This window comes from Fistularia commersonii, chromosome 24 (genome assembly GCF_037954325.1).
Source record: "Fistularia commersonii isolate RoL2024-O1a breed Wild chromosome 24, RoL_Fcom_v1.0, whole genome shotgun sequence".
NCBI classification, from domain to species: Eukaryota; Metazoa; Chordata; class Actinopteri; order Syngnathiformes; family Fistulariidae; genus Fistularia; species Fistularia commersonii.
In genome coordinates this window covers 783,477-800,163 of record NC_141307.1, presented here as the reverse complement: position 1 = coordinate 800,163, position 16,687 = coordinate 783,477, and the positions used below count along the sequence as shown (strand labels likewise).

General features: G+C 48.4%; 1 protein-coding gene across 2 annotated transcripts; it reads right to left on the bottom strand.

The window, feature by feature from the left end:
• Positions 1-307: 307 nt before the first annotated feature.
• On the bottom strand, positions 308-15,869 carry enpp2l (ectonucleotide pyrophosphatase/phosphodiesterase 2-like). 2 transcript variants are annotated; one of them, XM_086171727.1, is made up of 25 exons: positions 15,722-15,869; positions 13,854-13,965; positions 13,032-13,181; positions 12,810-12,935; positions 12,661-12,721; positions 11,191-11,288; positions 11,039-11,118; positions 10,006-10,125; positions 9,805-9,860; positions 8,301-8,366; positions 8,138-8,210; positions 7,941-8,049; positions 7,715-7,840; positions 7,420-7,451; positions 7,217-7,344; positions 7,068-7,146; positions 6,909-6,996; positions 6,622-6,809; positions 5,746-5,806; positions 5,502-5,641; positions 4,932-5,073; positions 4,397-4,474; positions 3,611-3,743; positions 3,244-3,397; positions 308-1,352 (listed from the first exon to the last, which is right to left on the bottom strand). In XM_086171727.1, the coding sequence occupies exons 1-25, from the start codon at positions 15,737-15,739 to the stop codon at positions 1,182-1,184; spliced, it is 2,589 nt and encodes an 862-aa protein (XP_086027853.1). In that variant the 5' UTR covers positions 15,740-15,869; the 3' UTR covers positions 308-1,181. The 2 variants fall into 2 exon arrangements, with proteins under 2 accessions (XP_086027853.1, XP_086027854.1); XM_086171728.1 differs by having other exon boundaries at positions 6,643-6,809.
• Positions 15,870-16,687: the final 818 nt, after the last annotated feature.

The window sequence follows — 16,687 nt, the reverse complement described above, 5'->3', positions numbered from 1 at the left end:
GGTCTGCGGCTCCCTGCTGTTCTTTTGACGTCCGACTCCACCTGTCCTGACTTTCCCGTGAATGAAGACCTTCAGAAAGACCTCACACACACACAAACAAACATGAGTTGTTACAAGATTGCAGCATCAAATCTATTGTGTGTGTGTGTGTGATTAATGAAGGCGAAGGATCGCTCACTGAGCTTAGCTTAGCATTAAACCTGCAGACGGTCCGTTGAAGGCTTTGACAAGCTGTCTCGAGCAGGTGAGACCAGAACGTCAGCGCTGACGGCTGTTTCCCCTCCGATAAAACACTGCAAAGGAAACCTTCAGAGTTTCAGACGTTTAATTTCACATATTTATACGTTCTTCACAACTCAGCCGGTCGCCTCCTTTACTGCTGCACGTTCTCCAGGTGGAGCGAACGGCACCTGAAAGCGGATCCAGGGTCACTGATCTGACCTGAAAATATCTTTATTAACAAGAAAAATCTGACCGCCCCCCCAAAAAAAAAAAAACAAATGTTATACGATTTGGTCATTAAGTATTTAATAAATGATCGGGTTGTAAAAAGAGGAAAAAAATCGAGGTCGGCAATTCAATGAGATGCTTGCTGACGATTTAGCAAAATCCGTTTTTTGTTTATTCGGAGGAATTTTTCTGATTCAACTGTTTGTTAAACAAACCAATAAACTAAATTGATGCTGTTTTTCCAAAGGAAATTCACCCATTTATTTATAAAGCAGGAGGAGGCAGCTAAAATAAACGTACATGACATAAAAAAAAAACAAAAAACAAATCTGGAATAGTAAGAGAGAAGCGTTTCCTTGAAAGGGGAAATGAACGTGTGATAACTGTGATATTTACGGGTCAGTTCGGGGAGCCTGCGTCAACCGTTTCCTGTTTACTCTGGAGGTCAAATACTTCTGCCCTCCTCGCCACCCCACGCCATCTGACCTTTTATTTCGGAAAGATTGTACTTTTATTTACCTCGGGGGAGGGGAGGGGGGCTAACATGGCGTCTAGGTTTAACAGCTGACAGTCATTAGCGGCGTGCGGCGTGCGGCGGCGGCGGGGCTTAGAGATGGCGCTGGTCTAGTGAAGGGTCGGTGAGTGAAAAGCGCACGGAGGCGTCCGTCCCGAGCGCAGAGGCCTGTGTGTGTGTGTGTGTGTGTGTGTGTGTGTGTGTGTGTGCGCGCGGTCTAATCGTCGCTCTCGAAGCTCTCCATGTGGGTCTTCAGGCTCAGGGTGGACGTGTAGGTCAGGTTGGTGGAGCGGAACAAGTCCAGGCCCGTCAGCAGCTCCACGTCCCGGACCCGGGCCGTGTGGAGCTTCAGAAGGTCCTCCACCCACTGGGACTCGTCCTCGGCGCTCTGCGGGGACGCCGACAGGAAGTGTTCAGGATTCGGAAGAGGGACGTTCAGCCATTCATCCATTTTTTTAATATTATTATAGTATTTTGTAATTTCTTGTGTGGCCTCTAGAGGGCGCCAAAAGCCTCAAAGGAACCCCTGCATTAGGTCATCATTTAAAAGGGGATTCCTTGTTTCTCACATACACACACACACACACACACACACACACACACACACACACACACACACACACACACACACACCACCCCCAGCTGTGATTAGTCACCTGCCAGGTAGAATGCCAAGAGTGAAGAGTGCAGGATTTGCTTTCTCCAATTAAATTTGATTGCCAGTATATGTGTGTGTGTGTGTGTGTGCGCGCGTGTGTGTGTGTGTGTGTGTGACAGAATACACATTAGGAGGTTTTGAGGTTATAATCCTTGTCTATTTTCCTGAAAAGTTAATGCTTTTTCTAGGTTTTGACATTTTAAGATAACTTTCCAGTGTTATGGTTTTATTCAGATTTTTTTGGTTTTTATTGGTATTTATTTTTCCTCCCTGTGTTTGTTTCTCCTTCCAGAAGAAAAAATCCAAAATGATTCAGTCTAATATAAAGTAGATAAAGTGATATCTCTGCAGCCAAACATCTCCCTGGTCTTCTCCAGACCTCCTGTCTTGGAGCTCCAACCTCAGCATCCTTCTACCCAGATCTTCACTATCCTTCCTCTGTAGGAGGAAGTCATCTCCACAACATCTACCATGAGCTGTCCCTCACTCCCAGAGGAGAACCTCCATATCTCCACGCCCCTGTCTTCTCCTCAGCGTCTCACCTCTCCTCTCATTCATTTCCAACCTGCTCGCTCACTTTTCTCCACCCACTCTGCTGCTCTGGACTGTTTACCATCTCCACTTAACCTCCATCTCCACTCCCTGTTTCCTCACCGTTCCTCTTGAGTTCCTCTCATTCCCACACACGTCTTCTGCCTTTATTTCTCTCCATACCTCAAACCCCTCCCGCTCAAATCACAATGTCATCTACAAACATCAGATAAAGAGATGGGGCTGAATGAATCCAATAATGAAAATGCAAGATGTTTACATCTACGGACCGAAACCGACGGTCTGGAGACCGTTGGAAATTCCATGACGCATCAGATGTCAACCAACTGTCAGCAACGGCAGGGCTGACCTTTTGCATCGAGTAACTGCACGCACACTCACACACAAAGAACTCCAGGGAGGTTCGATGTGTGTGTGTGTGTGTGTGTGTGTGTGTGTGTGTGTGTGGCCTGCAGTAAGTGTTTATCTAGTTCATGGGTCACAAACCCTGGCTCCCTGAGGCTTTTGAAAAAACATTAAGGAGTATCTAATTAAAATGTATTTTATTTTAGTTGGTTTAATTTTTGAAATGTCATTTTAAATTTGAAGATTAAAATTGTTAAAATATTTTTGTTGCTGTTAATGAAGTTAACAGCAATAAAAATATTTAATAATTCAAGTTTATTTCCAAGAAGGATTCAAATAGACGTGGTGTATTTTGCTTAAAAGTAACCTTTCATCCAACTTCTTTTTTTTGTAGTTTGAAATCTTTTGTTGCAAGTGTCATCTCCTTGTCTCAGTAGTTGTTCACTGATTTTAAATTTTGTTTATACGTAGCATAAAGGCCGAAAAAAATAATAATTAAATGCCGTGTTAATTCATTTTAAATGTCAAAAGTGCTGTGCGGCCCCCGGTGTTTTCTTTACTGTGGACAAACGGCTCCAAATGGCTCTTTGAGCGGTAAAGATTGCCGACCCTTGATCCAGTTAACCGCCATTTTGTTTATTTTGGCGTGTGTTATTGTCTGTGACGGGCACGCTAGCGGCGGCGGCGGCTCAGCTCTGCTGCCGACTGATGGCGACACACTCACATTGCAGGTCTCGCTGTTGAGCTGCCGGTGGGGGATGAGGAAGGAGAAGACCGTCAGCGCCTCCTCGCACTCCTCCAAGGTCCGGTTGAGCTCCTGGCAGCTGGTCACCACCGTGAAGAAGTGAGTGGGGACGGGTGGACCGCCGCCCAGCGACCTGCGGCGAACCAGCAGGAAGTGACACGTACGGATTTACACGCTAACTCCAAGGCGTGCGTTTCCCCGAAAGAAAAGGTCAAAGGTCACGAAGAAAGCCCACTTCTTTCCAGGCCCCCAAACAGGAAGTGGGCCCCGGAGATAAACAGGAAGTCACTGGGGTGGCCTTATACCGACGGGTCGCCATGGTAACCCCCTGGAATCAGGGTCTTACTCTTTGATGGTGTCGGCGGAGTCCCGCAGCCCGTCGTAGTCGAAGTCAAATATCGGGCCGGACAGCACGTTGACGGCGCCGTTCTCCCTGGCGTAGCGCCGCAGCAGCACCCCCTGCAGGTAGCTCCAGATCCCTGCGCCCAGACGTGACAAAACACACTTTTACCCGCAGATTGTGACATAAAATTGAAACGTTAAATCCCGGCTTTTACCGAAAAGCTCGCGGGAAGAAAGGCGTCGCGTGACTCCCTCGTGGTGATTCAGGGAGGAAGACAATGGGGCTTCTTCACCGGACAAAGAGCGTTTGTCCCGGCGGGTGTCAGGAGCTGACATCGCCACCAGAGACGGAAACCTGACTTTACCCCAGTGTCAATCAACTTGTTACCGCAGCGACAGAGCTACTCCCCCCCCCTTCGAGCTGGAACAAACAAATCCCGCTTCATCCACCGAATTTCCCTTCTGCTGCAATCCAATGACTGTAACCTCCTACCGAATTCTCCAATCCCAGATGAAGGTTTAAAATACAACCATTTCAGACGGCGCCCTCTGCACCACGAGCTGAGGCTGATGAGCAGAACTGAACGCTTCAGACGCACCTTTACGGCAACACCAATCAAACCGTATCACCGTATCATATTTTATTCATATTTATTGACACTCTAACTGTTACCCTGCTGTGACAAAAGAATTCCCCCGATGGGGATCAATCAAGTTTATCTTATCCTCCTGGATCGTGAACGTCCAGCGCGAGGACCAGGTCAGAAGGTTGACTGGAATCATCACTCACGCTTGAAGGCCGGGAACATGGGCGCCGTGTTGGTGATGAGCGAGGCATCGTAGCGGGACTCGGGGGACGAGGCCAACTCTGCACACACACACACACACACACACACACACACACAAACCGCATGACATATATCATTTAGGGCAGGGGGCGGAAACCTATTTCCACTCATTTGGAGCCGTTTCCCCACAGTAAAGAAAACACCCGGAGCAACACAACACTTTTGACAGCGTGGCATTATTATTTTATTATATTATATAATTTTTTTTTTGCCTTTATGCTATGTATAAACAAAATATGTGGTGCATTTCTTTACATCAATGAAGAGCTGCAGAGAAAAGGATATTACATTTGGTTAAAGGTTACCTTTAAGAAAAACACTCCATGTCTATTTGAGTCCCTACAAGAGACATTTTAAACTAAAATAAAATACATTTTAATTCAATGATAATTATTTTCAAAAACCACAGGAAGCTGGCGGATTGCCGACCCCTGATTTAGGGACGGTCGCGGACTTGTGACCCCGAAGCGGACCCACCTGGGGGGAAGAGGAAGCCGAAGGTCAGCCGGTCGTCCTGGCTGTAGGAGGTGCAGCTCTGGCTGTGCTGGGCCGACACCCGGGGGTCGACCCGCACGCAGGAGGCCCCGGCGGAGGCTTCCGGCAGCGGGGTGACGTCTTCCTGGGGAGACACAAGACACCGCATTCATTCGCTCATCGTGAAAGTGGGCGGGGCTTGACCCGGACCCGTCCGCGTGGATGGCAGAATCGTTCAGATTTGATTCGGCTCGGGGTTAAAACAGGAAGCGCAATGAATATCGATGACATATAACATCTGATAGACGCGCACGCTTGTTAAAAAGTGTTTGCTGGTCTGTTTCCGCTCCCAGAGGCTTTTATTGGCCCCTGGCTTTGCAGGGGCGACAACGAGCGTGTTGTTTCCAGCTCCGTTTTACAAGGAGGCCCCGACCGACGTGGGCCAGGACGTAGGCTAGGGTCCGGGGGCGACACTCCCGGTGGGATTCCTCTGAACGGATCCAGTGTTCAAGAGAAAACACGCAGCACGCCACCGCCCCAACACCTCCACGTGTTTTTGTTGGTTCTTCATACCTGGTGCTGAAGCGTGAAAGACGTCCAGAGGGGAAGCGCCAGCTCTCTGCTGTAGCCGCTGATGAACTCTACGTGGTGCAGCAGGCCGTACTGGGTGTCGAACATGACGGCGGGGCGGCCGAAGGGCAGCAGGCTGCTGTCTGCGGGGACGAAGACGGGGACGGGGTCACCGACAGAAGCAGCGGAGAGCCTGCGGATGAGCCTGCCGACGTTCTGCGGACAGGAACAGACGAGGAGGACCTACTGTAGGTGTAGCTTCCGTCCGGCACCGGGCTGAAGGGTTCGATCACCTCCTCCACCGTGTTCTGAAGGAGACGGGGAACACACGGATGAGCGGCACTTCCTGAAAAGGAAACCTGACATGGCTAAACGGGGCTTAGCCACAATTAGCATGAGCCTTAAAAACTACAAATAAGGAGTAAAAAACTACAAGACAAGGTGTTACCGTCACTTGTGGCAAAGTCTTCGGTAAAAACACGTCTAGAAGCTCAATCCAGGCTGTAGGGAAGCTATCTAAAACTAGCCGGCTATCGGCGGGCTAACTAATTTGCAACATTAGCGCATCATCGGGGTTTTCAAGTGGGCACCTTGCATCGTCGCCCTGTGCGTGAACACGAGCGAGGTGTGTGTGGGTGTGTGTCGCGGACTAGTTGGTGAAGAGATGGAGAAGTTGTTGTGGGTGAGATACGGTGACGGACAGCATCGTCTGTGAGAAGGCGGGAGACATTCGGCGGTAACGTGAACGCACGAGGCCCCCGGTCGGGAGACGATTTGAAAGTTTTAGAAAGACGAGTGGCTTCACTTCTCAAAGTGTCACAAAGTGTGCGGGGTAAATTTAGCAATTAAGTTGTTGTAACGAGTGAGTTAAATGAAAAAGTCCTCCAACGTCCTCCATTTTATCCTGCATCATTATTATTTATACGTCATGTTTTATTTATAAAGTACATTTTTCATTTAGACATAACAAAACCAGGGACTGGAACAGATTTCAATTAATTTTAACAGGGAAATTCAGATTGAGGTTACGGCTCCGTCGCCTATCTATTTCTTCTGATGGATGCACGACAAAGCTAACGCGCTTCTCTGGTCTGACGTGAATGGGCGGGGCTTAGGCGGTTACCGTGGCCTCGCCTCCACCGACCTCCTCATCGCAGCTGCAGCCCAGGTCCCCTGCGAGCACGGCCTCGGGCGCCGCCGACGGCGCCGTCACCTCCTCCGGCATGACGGGGAAAAACGGCGGCTCCTTCAGCATGTCATTCAGGCTGCCGTACGTCCCGTTGTTGGGCGCCGGCTTCAGCCCCAACAGGTCTGGGAAGGCGGAGAGGGGAAGGCGAGGGGGGATTTTGATCCAACGAGCTGTTTGGGTTCAAAAAGGAATTGAAGAGAAAAGAAAAACACGACTCTCACCGCACATGACGTTGTAGAGTTCGATGTTGTCGAACTCGGGAACCTGTTTCCTGAACTTGAAGCTGGGCCCGTGTCCCATGAAGATGGTCTGCGGGGAGGAGAAGCGTCACGCTCTTTAGCAGGAAGAGAGCGACGAGAGAAGAAGGAAAGAGGACCAACCCTCATGCTGTTGATCTTGTTGTCGAAGCCGTGGTCGCCGAAGAATCCGCATCGGGACCGGGATTTCTCCGGAGCTTTCCTGCAAACGAGAAGAACCTGTAAGCGGCTTGGCGGGTACCGAGCGCACCTCGTGCAGTCATGTGACCTACTTTGCCACGTGCCACTTCCTCTCCATCAGCAGCTGCACGTCCTCGATCCGCCGGTTGTTGGCGTAGTGAAGCCTCTTGGGCAGGTGCTGCTTCAGGTACGGCTTGAAGTGCTGATTTGGCAATTTACACTGAGAAAACAGCGGTGGAGGTCAGCGACCTTTGACCCCCTGAACCTCCATCCTCCCCCCCCAGATGGTTCTTACCGTCAGGTTGGCGACCACCACCTTTGGGTCATCTGGAAGGGAGAAACGTAAGCATTAGCATGAGCCGGGATCAAATACACTTGGGACAAAAACGAAAAACATCTTCTTCTTTTGAGGCTGATATGAAATAACGGAGAGGCTTGAACATCTTCGACGTCTTCAAGTGAAATTCAGGTCCAGTTGCCGCGACAAGAAGATGTTGACAGGAATGCGACCTCCGCACACAAACCCATAGGTTTATCGCGACAAGCGGTAGCTATCAAAATTAGCATGGACGGAAAGGCGGGTCCCTCACAGGTGGGGTTCTTGGGGTCGCGGGGTCGGATCCTGCCCAGGGACCCCGGGATCAGCGTGATCTCGTCAATGTTGACGGGGTACTTGCTGAGGAACTCTATCCTATCGCAGTGGGCCTCCTCCATGCCTGAGGAACACACACACTCTTCTTGATGTGCAAGGAAAAAGAGCCTGGAGAGTAATATTTTGGTATTAAAAATAATAATGCGTGCGCGCTGAGCTCTGACCGTGATCGCCCACGATGATGACGTTGATGCAGCGGTGCAGGTTCATTTGCTTCAGGCCGTTCATCAGCTGCCCGATGATGTTGTCGATCTCCCTCAGCGGGTTGTCCAGCTGCAAACACACACACACACACACAGCGACTGACATCCAGGGACCGACGTGTCCACCTCCACCTCTACCTCCTGCTGTGACCCCTCACCTCGCTGCTGAGCGGGCCCAGACGGTGCCCGAAGGTGTCCGGCTGCTCCGAGTGGACGGCGTACACGTACGGCCTGCAAAGCGTGTCGAGAACAGGTGGACACACCTGAGCTTGAAGCTTTTCAGCGCTGAGCCACCGAAGCACCCGTGGACTCGTGACTCACCTCTCGTTGTCGGGCAGATGCAGCCAGCGTAGGATGGTGAGGATCCTCCTCTCCAGAGGAATCACCCTGAAAGACAGGCGGCGGCGTGGAGAGTCAGCTGGCGGTCCACTGGCCCCGCCCCCTCCATCAATCACAATGCAGGGTCCCCCTAGTGGTCAGACCTGGAACTGCATGCTAAATTATCTGGTTTTACATAAATATGTAATGCAAGATAAATACACTGCTCCAAAAAATAAAGGGAACACTAAAATAACAAATCCCACATCTGAATGGATGAAATATTCTTATGAAATACTTTGGTCTTTACATAGTTGAATGTGCTGACAACAAAATATCACACAAAAATCATCAATGGGAATCAAATGTGTGAACCCAACGAGGTCTGGATTTGGAGTCACGCTCAAAATGAAAGTGTAAAAACACACGACAGGCTGATCCAACGTTGACGTGACGACAAAATGAATCAGTGTTGCTTCCTAAGTGGACACTTTGATTTCACACAAATGTGATTAACTTAGGGTTAAATTGTGTTGTTCATGTCAGTTGGCCCCGACCCCGGGATCAATTGGCTGCCCAAGAAATAATCAATTATTTCCGTGGGATTTATCATCTGAGTCTGAACAATCTTCATTTTGAAGAATCTTTTATTTTGAAAAATGACCGGATTCTCTCGGTTACACCTCGGTCACTCTAGTGCCAAAAATGTAACCCACGAGCTAGCAAAATGATAAAAAACAGACGACTTTGGAAAGTTTCTTTTCAAAGGGGACAGAGGAAGAGCCTACAACGTCCAAGAAAAGGAAAGCTTTGAACAGACAATCCCAGGAGTTCTACTTGAAATATGGATTTATCACAACAGGTTAGTCCAACCTGAGGAGCTCGCTCTGCATAATATGCAGCGACCGGGTCTCTAATGAGGCAATGAAGCTTTCAATATACTCCTGTTATGATGAGAAGCTGCTAATAAAGTTGCATACGAGCACACAATGGGCTCACGTTTATTATTATATTTGCAATGTAAGCCCCCAGTCTGTGGGAAAATTGTCAGGCGTTGAGCACGGTGATAAAAAAGTTGGTGACTATTGGTTTAAGTGTTCCCTTTACTTTTTTGAGCAGTATATTTATCTTAAAATTAAACTTTACATAGAGCGAGAGCCGATAAACATGTTTTCAACTCAAATGATAAAAATGACAATATAAAAAAAATAAATAGAAAAATAAAAAAATATATGAAAAAAAATAGATAAAAATATGTAAAAAAAACTGTGTGTGGCTCCGAGTGTTTTCACTACTTTAGAATGTTTTCCATCACTTTGTGAAAATTTGCCAATTACGGAAAAAAATAGGCTGCTAATAATGTGATCTCAAAAAATAATGTGACGGTACTATTAGTACCAGAGCAGAGGACTAATATATAGTAATAATAATAATCCATGATGTTTAATTCGTCGACCCGGAGGTGAATCTGAAGCCATGAAAAATATTCCAGTACCAACTTCAGTACCAAGGCCAGAAGAAGGTGCCGGCTTTGACTCCCTGCTCCTCGGCCGTGATCCAGATCTGCAACACAAGAACCACAGCGGCTCCGTCGTCACGCGGCTTCAGAGCCTCCCCTCCCCTCCATATCTCCCTCTATCTCAGGATGGATCCACACTAGGTCCACAGGGGGACCTCCGGACCCCCACGCCCACGCCGTTCCACTCACTGGCTGCCCACCCCACCAGCGGTGGTTGAGCTTCTCCCGGGTACGCAGGCTGAAGGTGGCGTTGAAGACGGGGTCGTGCATGGTGTTCCCCACGATGCCGTGGGACTCGGGGTACAGACCCTGCGGGGGGAGAAGAGCTGGGCTCAGTATTGTTCGTGCCAGAAAAAGAGGCGTAGAGCCAAAAAAAAAAAAAACAAGAACAAAAGCTCTTATTTTTTTTTTTTTTTTCTTTGTTCTGTACAGCACAAATACAAAGATATTTCACTTCTGCTTACGGCTATCGGTAAAATATTTTTGGCACTATCCCACCCCTCTGGCCTGTGCAATATCCATTCTTTATTCTTCTTACTTGTTATTATTTCATTTTTACCAGCCACATCTCCATTATATCCATCTCTATATTATATCTCAATTGCTTTTGCTTCTTTTAAATTTTGTATTCTCTTGTGAATTGTTTCCCATGTTTTTCTACACAAGTACAAAAGTATGTATTTTACTTATTCTTAACTTGAACTGTGCGTTAACTTGTTTTTAACATTAACTGTATGCTAGTGTTTTTAACTAACGGAATGCCCATGTATTTAACTTAAACTGCATGGCACTGTTTTAACTTTAACTCGATGCTAGTGTGTAACTTTAACTGTATGCTTCTTGTTTTTATCTTTAACTCTATGCTAGTGTTTAACTTTAACTGTATGCTAGTGTGTAACTTTAACTGTATGCTTCTTGTTTTTAACTTTAACTCTATGCTAGTGTGTAACTTTAACCATATTCTACTTGTTTTTAACTTTAACTATATGCTTGTGTGCTTAACTTAATTGTATGCTACTTGTTTTTAACTTTAACTGTAAGCTACTTGTTTAAACTTCTGTGCACAAGTGCAAAGTGCAATACTTTGTATGCTCATGTTTTTAACTTAAAATATTTATGACCTTACTACCTTGACTGCAATGAGCACTTTCGGCAGTTTGAACATTTAAAAACGCACTGTGTTCTGCACATGGTTTACTTATCTCATGTTTTTACGACTCACAGTGGCGAGGGTGTACAGGTTGGGGAAGGTCTTGGTCGGGTAGACCGGCCGCATGTAGGGCGCCGACGTGCCGCAGGTCCCTAACAGTGAACGCACACATTCAGTGTAAAAGCCAGATTTGCGGGGAATCGAGCGATGACGGGGAGACGTACGGAGCTTGTGGATGTTTGGCGTCACCGACTTGCCCTTCCTCAGGTAGGAGGCCCGGAACCCGTCCACCGACAGCATGATGAGCGGCGGGCGGACGAAGCTGCGGAGCCACACTGACAGTTTCCCTTACAAACACACACACTGTGCCATGCATTATTTTGTACAAGTCATATATTTGAAGACACCAAAAGGGTCTGCGGTGGACATGCTAATTCCTGCTACGGTGCTTTCAAAGTAAAAGCCTGGAAGTTTGCATTTCCTTCCTGTAATTCATTCATTCCCATAATGAAAGGCGGGGCTTGACATGAATGGGTCTCCTGTCAATCAGGAGTTTCATATTTAATATCCCCATTGAAATGAACTGTATAAGAAATATGTACTTTATGAATAACATTTCGGTTTCGGGCAGGTGGAGAAGAATGTCAAGTATCAGCCAGAAGGAAAGGAAAGGTCTACAAGACAATGGTGAGACCAGTGAAGCTTTGAGTCCGTTAGAGGGACAGCACGTGTTAGATGTTTTGGAGGTAAGGTCCGAGAGGCCAGAGCGAGATGTTCAGTCACGTACAGAGGAGGGAATATGTTGGTAGAAGGACGCTGAGAGAAGATTTATGGATGGAGTCAAAGAGGACGAGAAGGTAGTTTAACGGTTGACGGGAAAAGAAGAAAGGAGAATGTAAAGAAATAAAGTGGTTTTATAAAGTGTATTTTACCCAGAAGGTGGGACGAGGAGAGGAGTTTTCACTCGTGTTTTATCGCTTAACTTAATTTACCGACTACACAATTAATGCTGCAATGTGTTGCAAAATGTAACACGCACGCTTTGCTACCATTTTTTGTCTAAACACAACATCTCGCTGTCTGTCACTCAATCTCACACACCCACTTCTCCATGGCTTCGCGACACGCACACCTCATTCCTGTTTCTCCATGCAAATACAAAGCCAAAATATCTGCCGAGTGACAGCAGGGATCTCCTCCGTTGATGCACTCGTGTTCCACTGCACAGAGGGATCAACCGAGAAGAAGTGCAGCTCCATAGAGGCATTAGTTATTCCTCATTTCTCTACAAACTTGGAGCTTCATTTCTAGACACAACTGGAGAAGCGTCTACTTTCGGGTGCAGCGTCAGTAGAGGAACGCCATTTCTCATTTGAAACAGAAATATGTGGAAAATACAAACTACAGTTTTGTTCTAATGGGGAGAAACATCTCCTTTTGGGTGCGGCATCAGTGGAGGAACATCATTTGCAACATAAATATAATAATTATACTTTATTAATCCCTCATGGGTCAATTCGTTCCCTGCAACAAACCCATCTTGGATGAACCATGAGCAGTAGGCTGCCGTCCACCAGCTTGCCTGACTCTGCTTTTATTTCCGTTAGGTCTAGATGTAAATACAGATGTTGATGTCCACACGGAGCTCCGGGTTTGTCGCACCCTTGACGAGAGCGCCTTGCTTTCAAACTCACCCTGCCGGACACTCGGCGCTCTGGATCTCCTCGCAGTCTCCGTCCACCCATGAAGACTCGCCTGGGACGGGAAAAGCGAGCAGATACTTTTTGTACGTGTACTTGACCCCAGAGAGCGGGTGTTCTTTGGTGGAGGTACCCGTCCTTACCCGTGCAGAGCGACTTGTAGTTGGAGCAGCAGTCGCCTTTCTCCAGGCAGTCCGCCGAGCAGTGGCAGGCATGCTCATCGTTGCGTTCCTCGCCGCAGCGTTCCTGGGAGCACTCGAAGCCTCCGGCTGCCGCGCGGGAAACAGAATTTCAAAATAAAACAACCCCGCCGTGTGGTTTAACATCTTCCGGGAATGAATTTAGCATACGGGCGTAACACTGACCTGTCTTCAGGCAGTGTTCGTCAAAGTCGGAGCAGCAGCTGTAGTAGGTTTTACACAGATTGTCGCACCTGCAACCCGGGGGTTTGGCTTCCTCCAGCTCGAAACACCTCCCCTTGCAAGAGCCCGCCGAGCTCACCCACTCGGAGACCACTAGGGGGAGGAGAGGAGATACAGGGAAATTCTTCTTTTTGACAAATCTTTAAGGCCTGCCCTTTCTAAATAAAAGCACTCGAAGGCGCAGGATAAACGGTATTATTACAGATCTGTTTGCGTCGGTAGGAGAAAGGCACCCTCTTGTGGAGGAAGCCGGTTTGACAAATAGTGAGCAGGTTTTGCTCTTCTTTGCGAACCCGGAGCTTCAGGGGCTTCTTCCCAGATCCAGAGCTGGCGTGACATTCCCCTGTGAATGACGCTTTTCGCATCCGGTCGGTCGCGGCTCGCCCGAGAACGTCCCCATCCTGGAGACGATCCAGGGGTTTACCTAGAACCTCTGCAGGTTTTCCCCGAGGCAGCAGCTCATGAAGGTTCCAGGGGCTTCACCGGAGGCCAGACAAAGGCCTCCTTTCAAAGGCATGTCACTCTTGTTCCACACCTGCTTCCGCTGGTTTCTGTCCCACAGCGTTCTCCACAAGAAGTCCCTAAAATTCTCCTGATATCTCCTGACAGACTTGTGGAGCACCAACCACATACAGGAGGAGTAAACAGAGTACTACCGGTTCGCAGAGGGAGGGTAAACACATCAAAAAAGGAATTCTAGCTAAGTGCTAGGCTACGTTAACGGTTGATGGAACACGGCGGAGATGGAAAACGAGGCGTTCTCACCTTTGGTGTGCGAGGGGGGGCCGTCCCCCCCCTCCGAGGGCCCGCTGGCCGGATGCAGCGAGATGTAAGTGCCGCCGACTCCGATGCCGCACAGGCCCGACACGACCACTACCTGCGGAGACACGAAAAGCATTTTGGTTTTTAGTTTCATCCGGAGCACGGATTTGACACGGGTTGGTGTCCAGAGAGGTCAACCGTCGGAGCTTGGTGGTTCTGAGATTGGATCTTCAATGACTTTTACTCTGCGGTACCCGTTGGAGAACCTTCTCCGGTGGAGACCATGGGATATTATCAACGCCATCAATCCAAGGTGGAGGTGGAGTCAAGAAGAGCTGTCATTGTGCAAAGAGTTACCCTGGACGGGTCACCCGTCAATCAAACGGACATCCGACACCTACGGACAATTCGGTTTTCGATGAACCTGCTGGTTGTTCTAACGGCGTTGGGGAACCTGGAGAACGTGGGGAGAACCAGGATCCGAGACGCCCCCACGGAGTGCCTCTGGACACACATTTGTAGTTTTATTAACAGTGCAAAGTTCGGCCTCTGAAAGGAGAACGCAACGTTTTTTAACTTGTTTGACTGACCTACTTTGCGGTGAAGATGGAAAGGGTTAAACGCCACACACGACCACGTAAGCGACGCAGAGGCGTCAACGATTGCAAAACGGCGGAATATAACCTCTGACTTAGTCAGAGGAAATATGGCAGAGCGAAATCTGAAGTAAAACTGGCAGGGGAATTTACAGACAGTCAGCGAACGCAACATTGAATTCATTCATTATCTGCAGTTTCAATCTGCACAGCTGTTTTGGGGGAGTGGGCGGCGTCTGAGCTGTCAATCACAGGACATCCATACGTTCGATGAAGCCACTGACTGTTTTTGAAATGCGGGGACGATAACGGAGGACCTGGTGGGACCGGGTGCGGGTTTGGGCCTCAGGTTGGAGGCAGAAGCCTGAGGGTGAACTGATGAAGCAGAACCCGTCCTTCATCCTGGTCCACAGCCTCCAATGTTCTACCGACATCCCCAAAATAAACAGCAGGACAGGAACATTCTGGCCTCCTCCGCTCCCACTGGATCCTTTCGAGCTCATTTTTCACATTTGTTGTTTTGAAATCTAGATGGTTATGATTTGTTCGTAATTCACAATATTTTTGTACTTTTTTTTAAAAATTTTTTAATTAAAAAAAAAATTATTATAAAAATTTAAAGGACTTCCTTCCTGTATATGAGCTTTTTCATCTGATTCCGAAAAATAATTCCATTTTAAAATATAAGAAAGATTGTTTTAGGTGTTTTTTTAGTCACAATATTAAATTGCTTTTTTTTTATTTCCGGTCGAATTTCAGGTGTTTCTTAAAATAACTTTCTTCTTGCGTTTGAACCTTTTCATGTGATTCCGAAATATTAATATATTGATAATAAAAAAAAAATTAGAAGGTTGTTCCCCATGGTCTGATAATTCGTCGGTATTGGGTATTTTGGAAAAAAAAATCGGATGTGAATCCCCGCCGGTCGCTTCCGGTCCCGGAGGCCGCCGCTTCATCATCACCATCATCATCCTCCTCCTCGGCAGCCCCGGTGCCCACGGAAGGACCTCCGTCCCCGGGGAACATCGAGCCTCCTATCGACGGCAGTCAAAGTGCAGCGGTGGGTCGATAAATGTAACCGGCTGCAGGGCCAACACACACACACACACACACACACACACACACACACACACACAGTGCGGGGGTGGCGCAGCTGCGGTGCGAACACACACACACACACACACACACACTTGAACGGAGCATAAACAGACAAACAATGTAAGAAGGGAAGAGAGGGGCCCCCGGGGGTCCACCTGCCCGGGGGGTCTTACCCACCAAGAAGCCCAGCAGCATGATCCCAGCCGCGGGTCCAGCGGGTCATTCCAGCCGGGGGAGAAAGGAAGGAGCCCGCGTCCGACGTCCGTCCGGCGGGAGAGCGTCCTGCGTGCGGCTCCGCAGATCGATGGATGGCAGGATCTCTCTCTCTTTCTCTTTCCCCCTCTCTCTCTCTCTCTCTCTCTTCCCCCCTCCCCCGCCTCGGTCCCGGGCCAATAAGCATGAAGTAATGGTGTACCGGTGGCGGGCCGTGCTCTGGTACGACTCCCGCTGGTTGTCCCTCTCGGTGCAAAAATAAACAAATCGCGTTATGCATGTGTGTAAATTCAAATCCTGGGAGAAATAATAAAGAATAAAAACCTCCCCCCACGGGCTGATAAGGAACCTGGAGTGACCTACTGCAGCAGGGCCGGACAGGGGCCCGCCGGGGGCCCGAGCGCCTCCGGGGGCACCCTGGCCGGCACCTCACAGGAAGTCATCGACTTTCTGTACGAATTCCGTTCCGACGCCGCAACCTCACTGGCTTTAAGTCGGGACTCATACCGAGAACAGATGCCGCTCGCCTACGCTACACAAACGATAACTTCTTCTTCTTCTTCTTCTTTTGGCTTTTCCCGTCAGGAGTCGCCACAGCGAGTCAACTTTCTCCATCTAGCCCTATTCAACTTGTAAAGCGTCTTTGTGTACCGTGAAAAGCGCTATACAAATCGTATGTATTATTATTATTATGTATTATTATTCTCTGGATCCTCCTCTCTCACACCAACTACCTTCATATCCTCTCTCACTACGTCCATAAATCTTCTCTTTGGTCTTCCTCCAGACCTCTTGCCTGGCAGCTCCAATTCCAGCATCCGTCTACCAATATATTCTCTATCCCTCCTCTGTCCATGACCCAACCATCTCAGACCTTCTCTCCAAAACATCTAACATGTGCTGTTCCTCTGATGGACTCATTCCTGATCC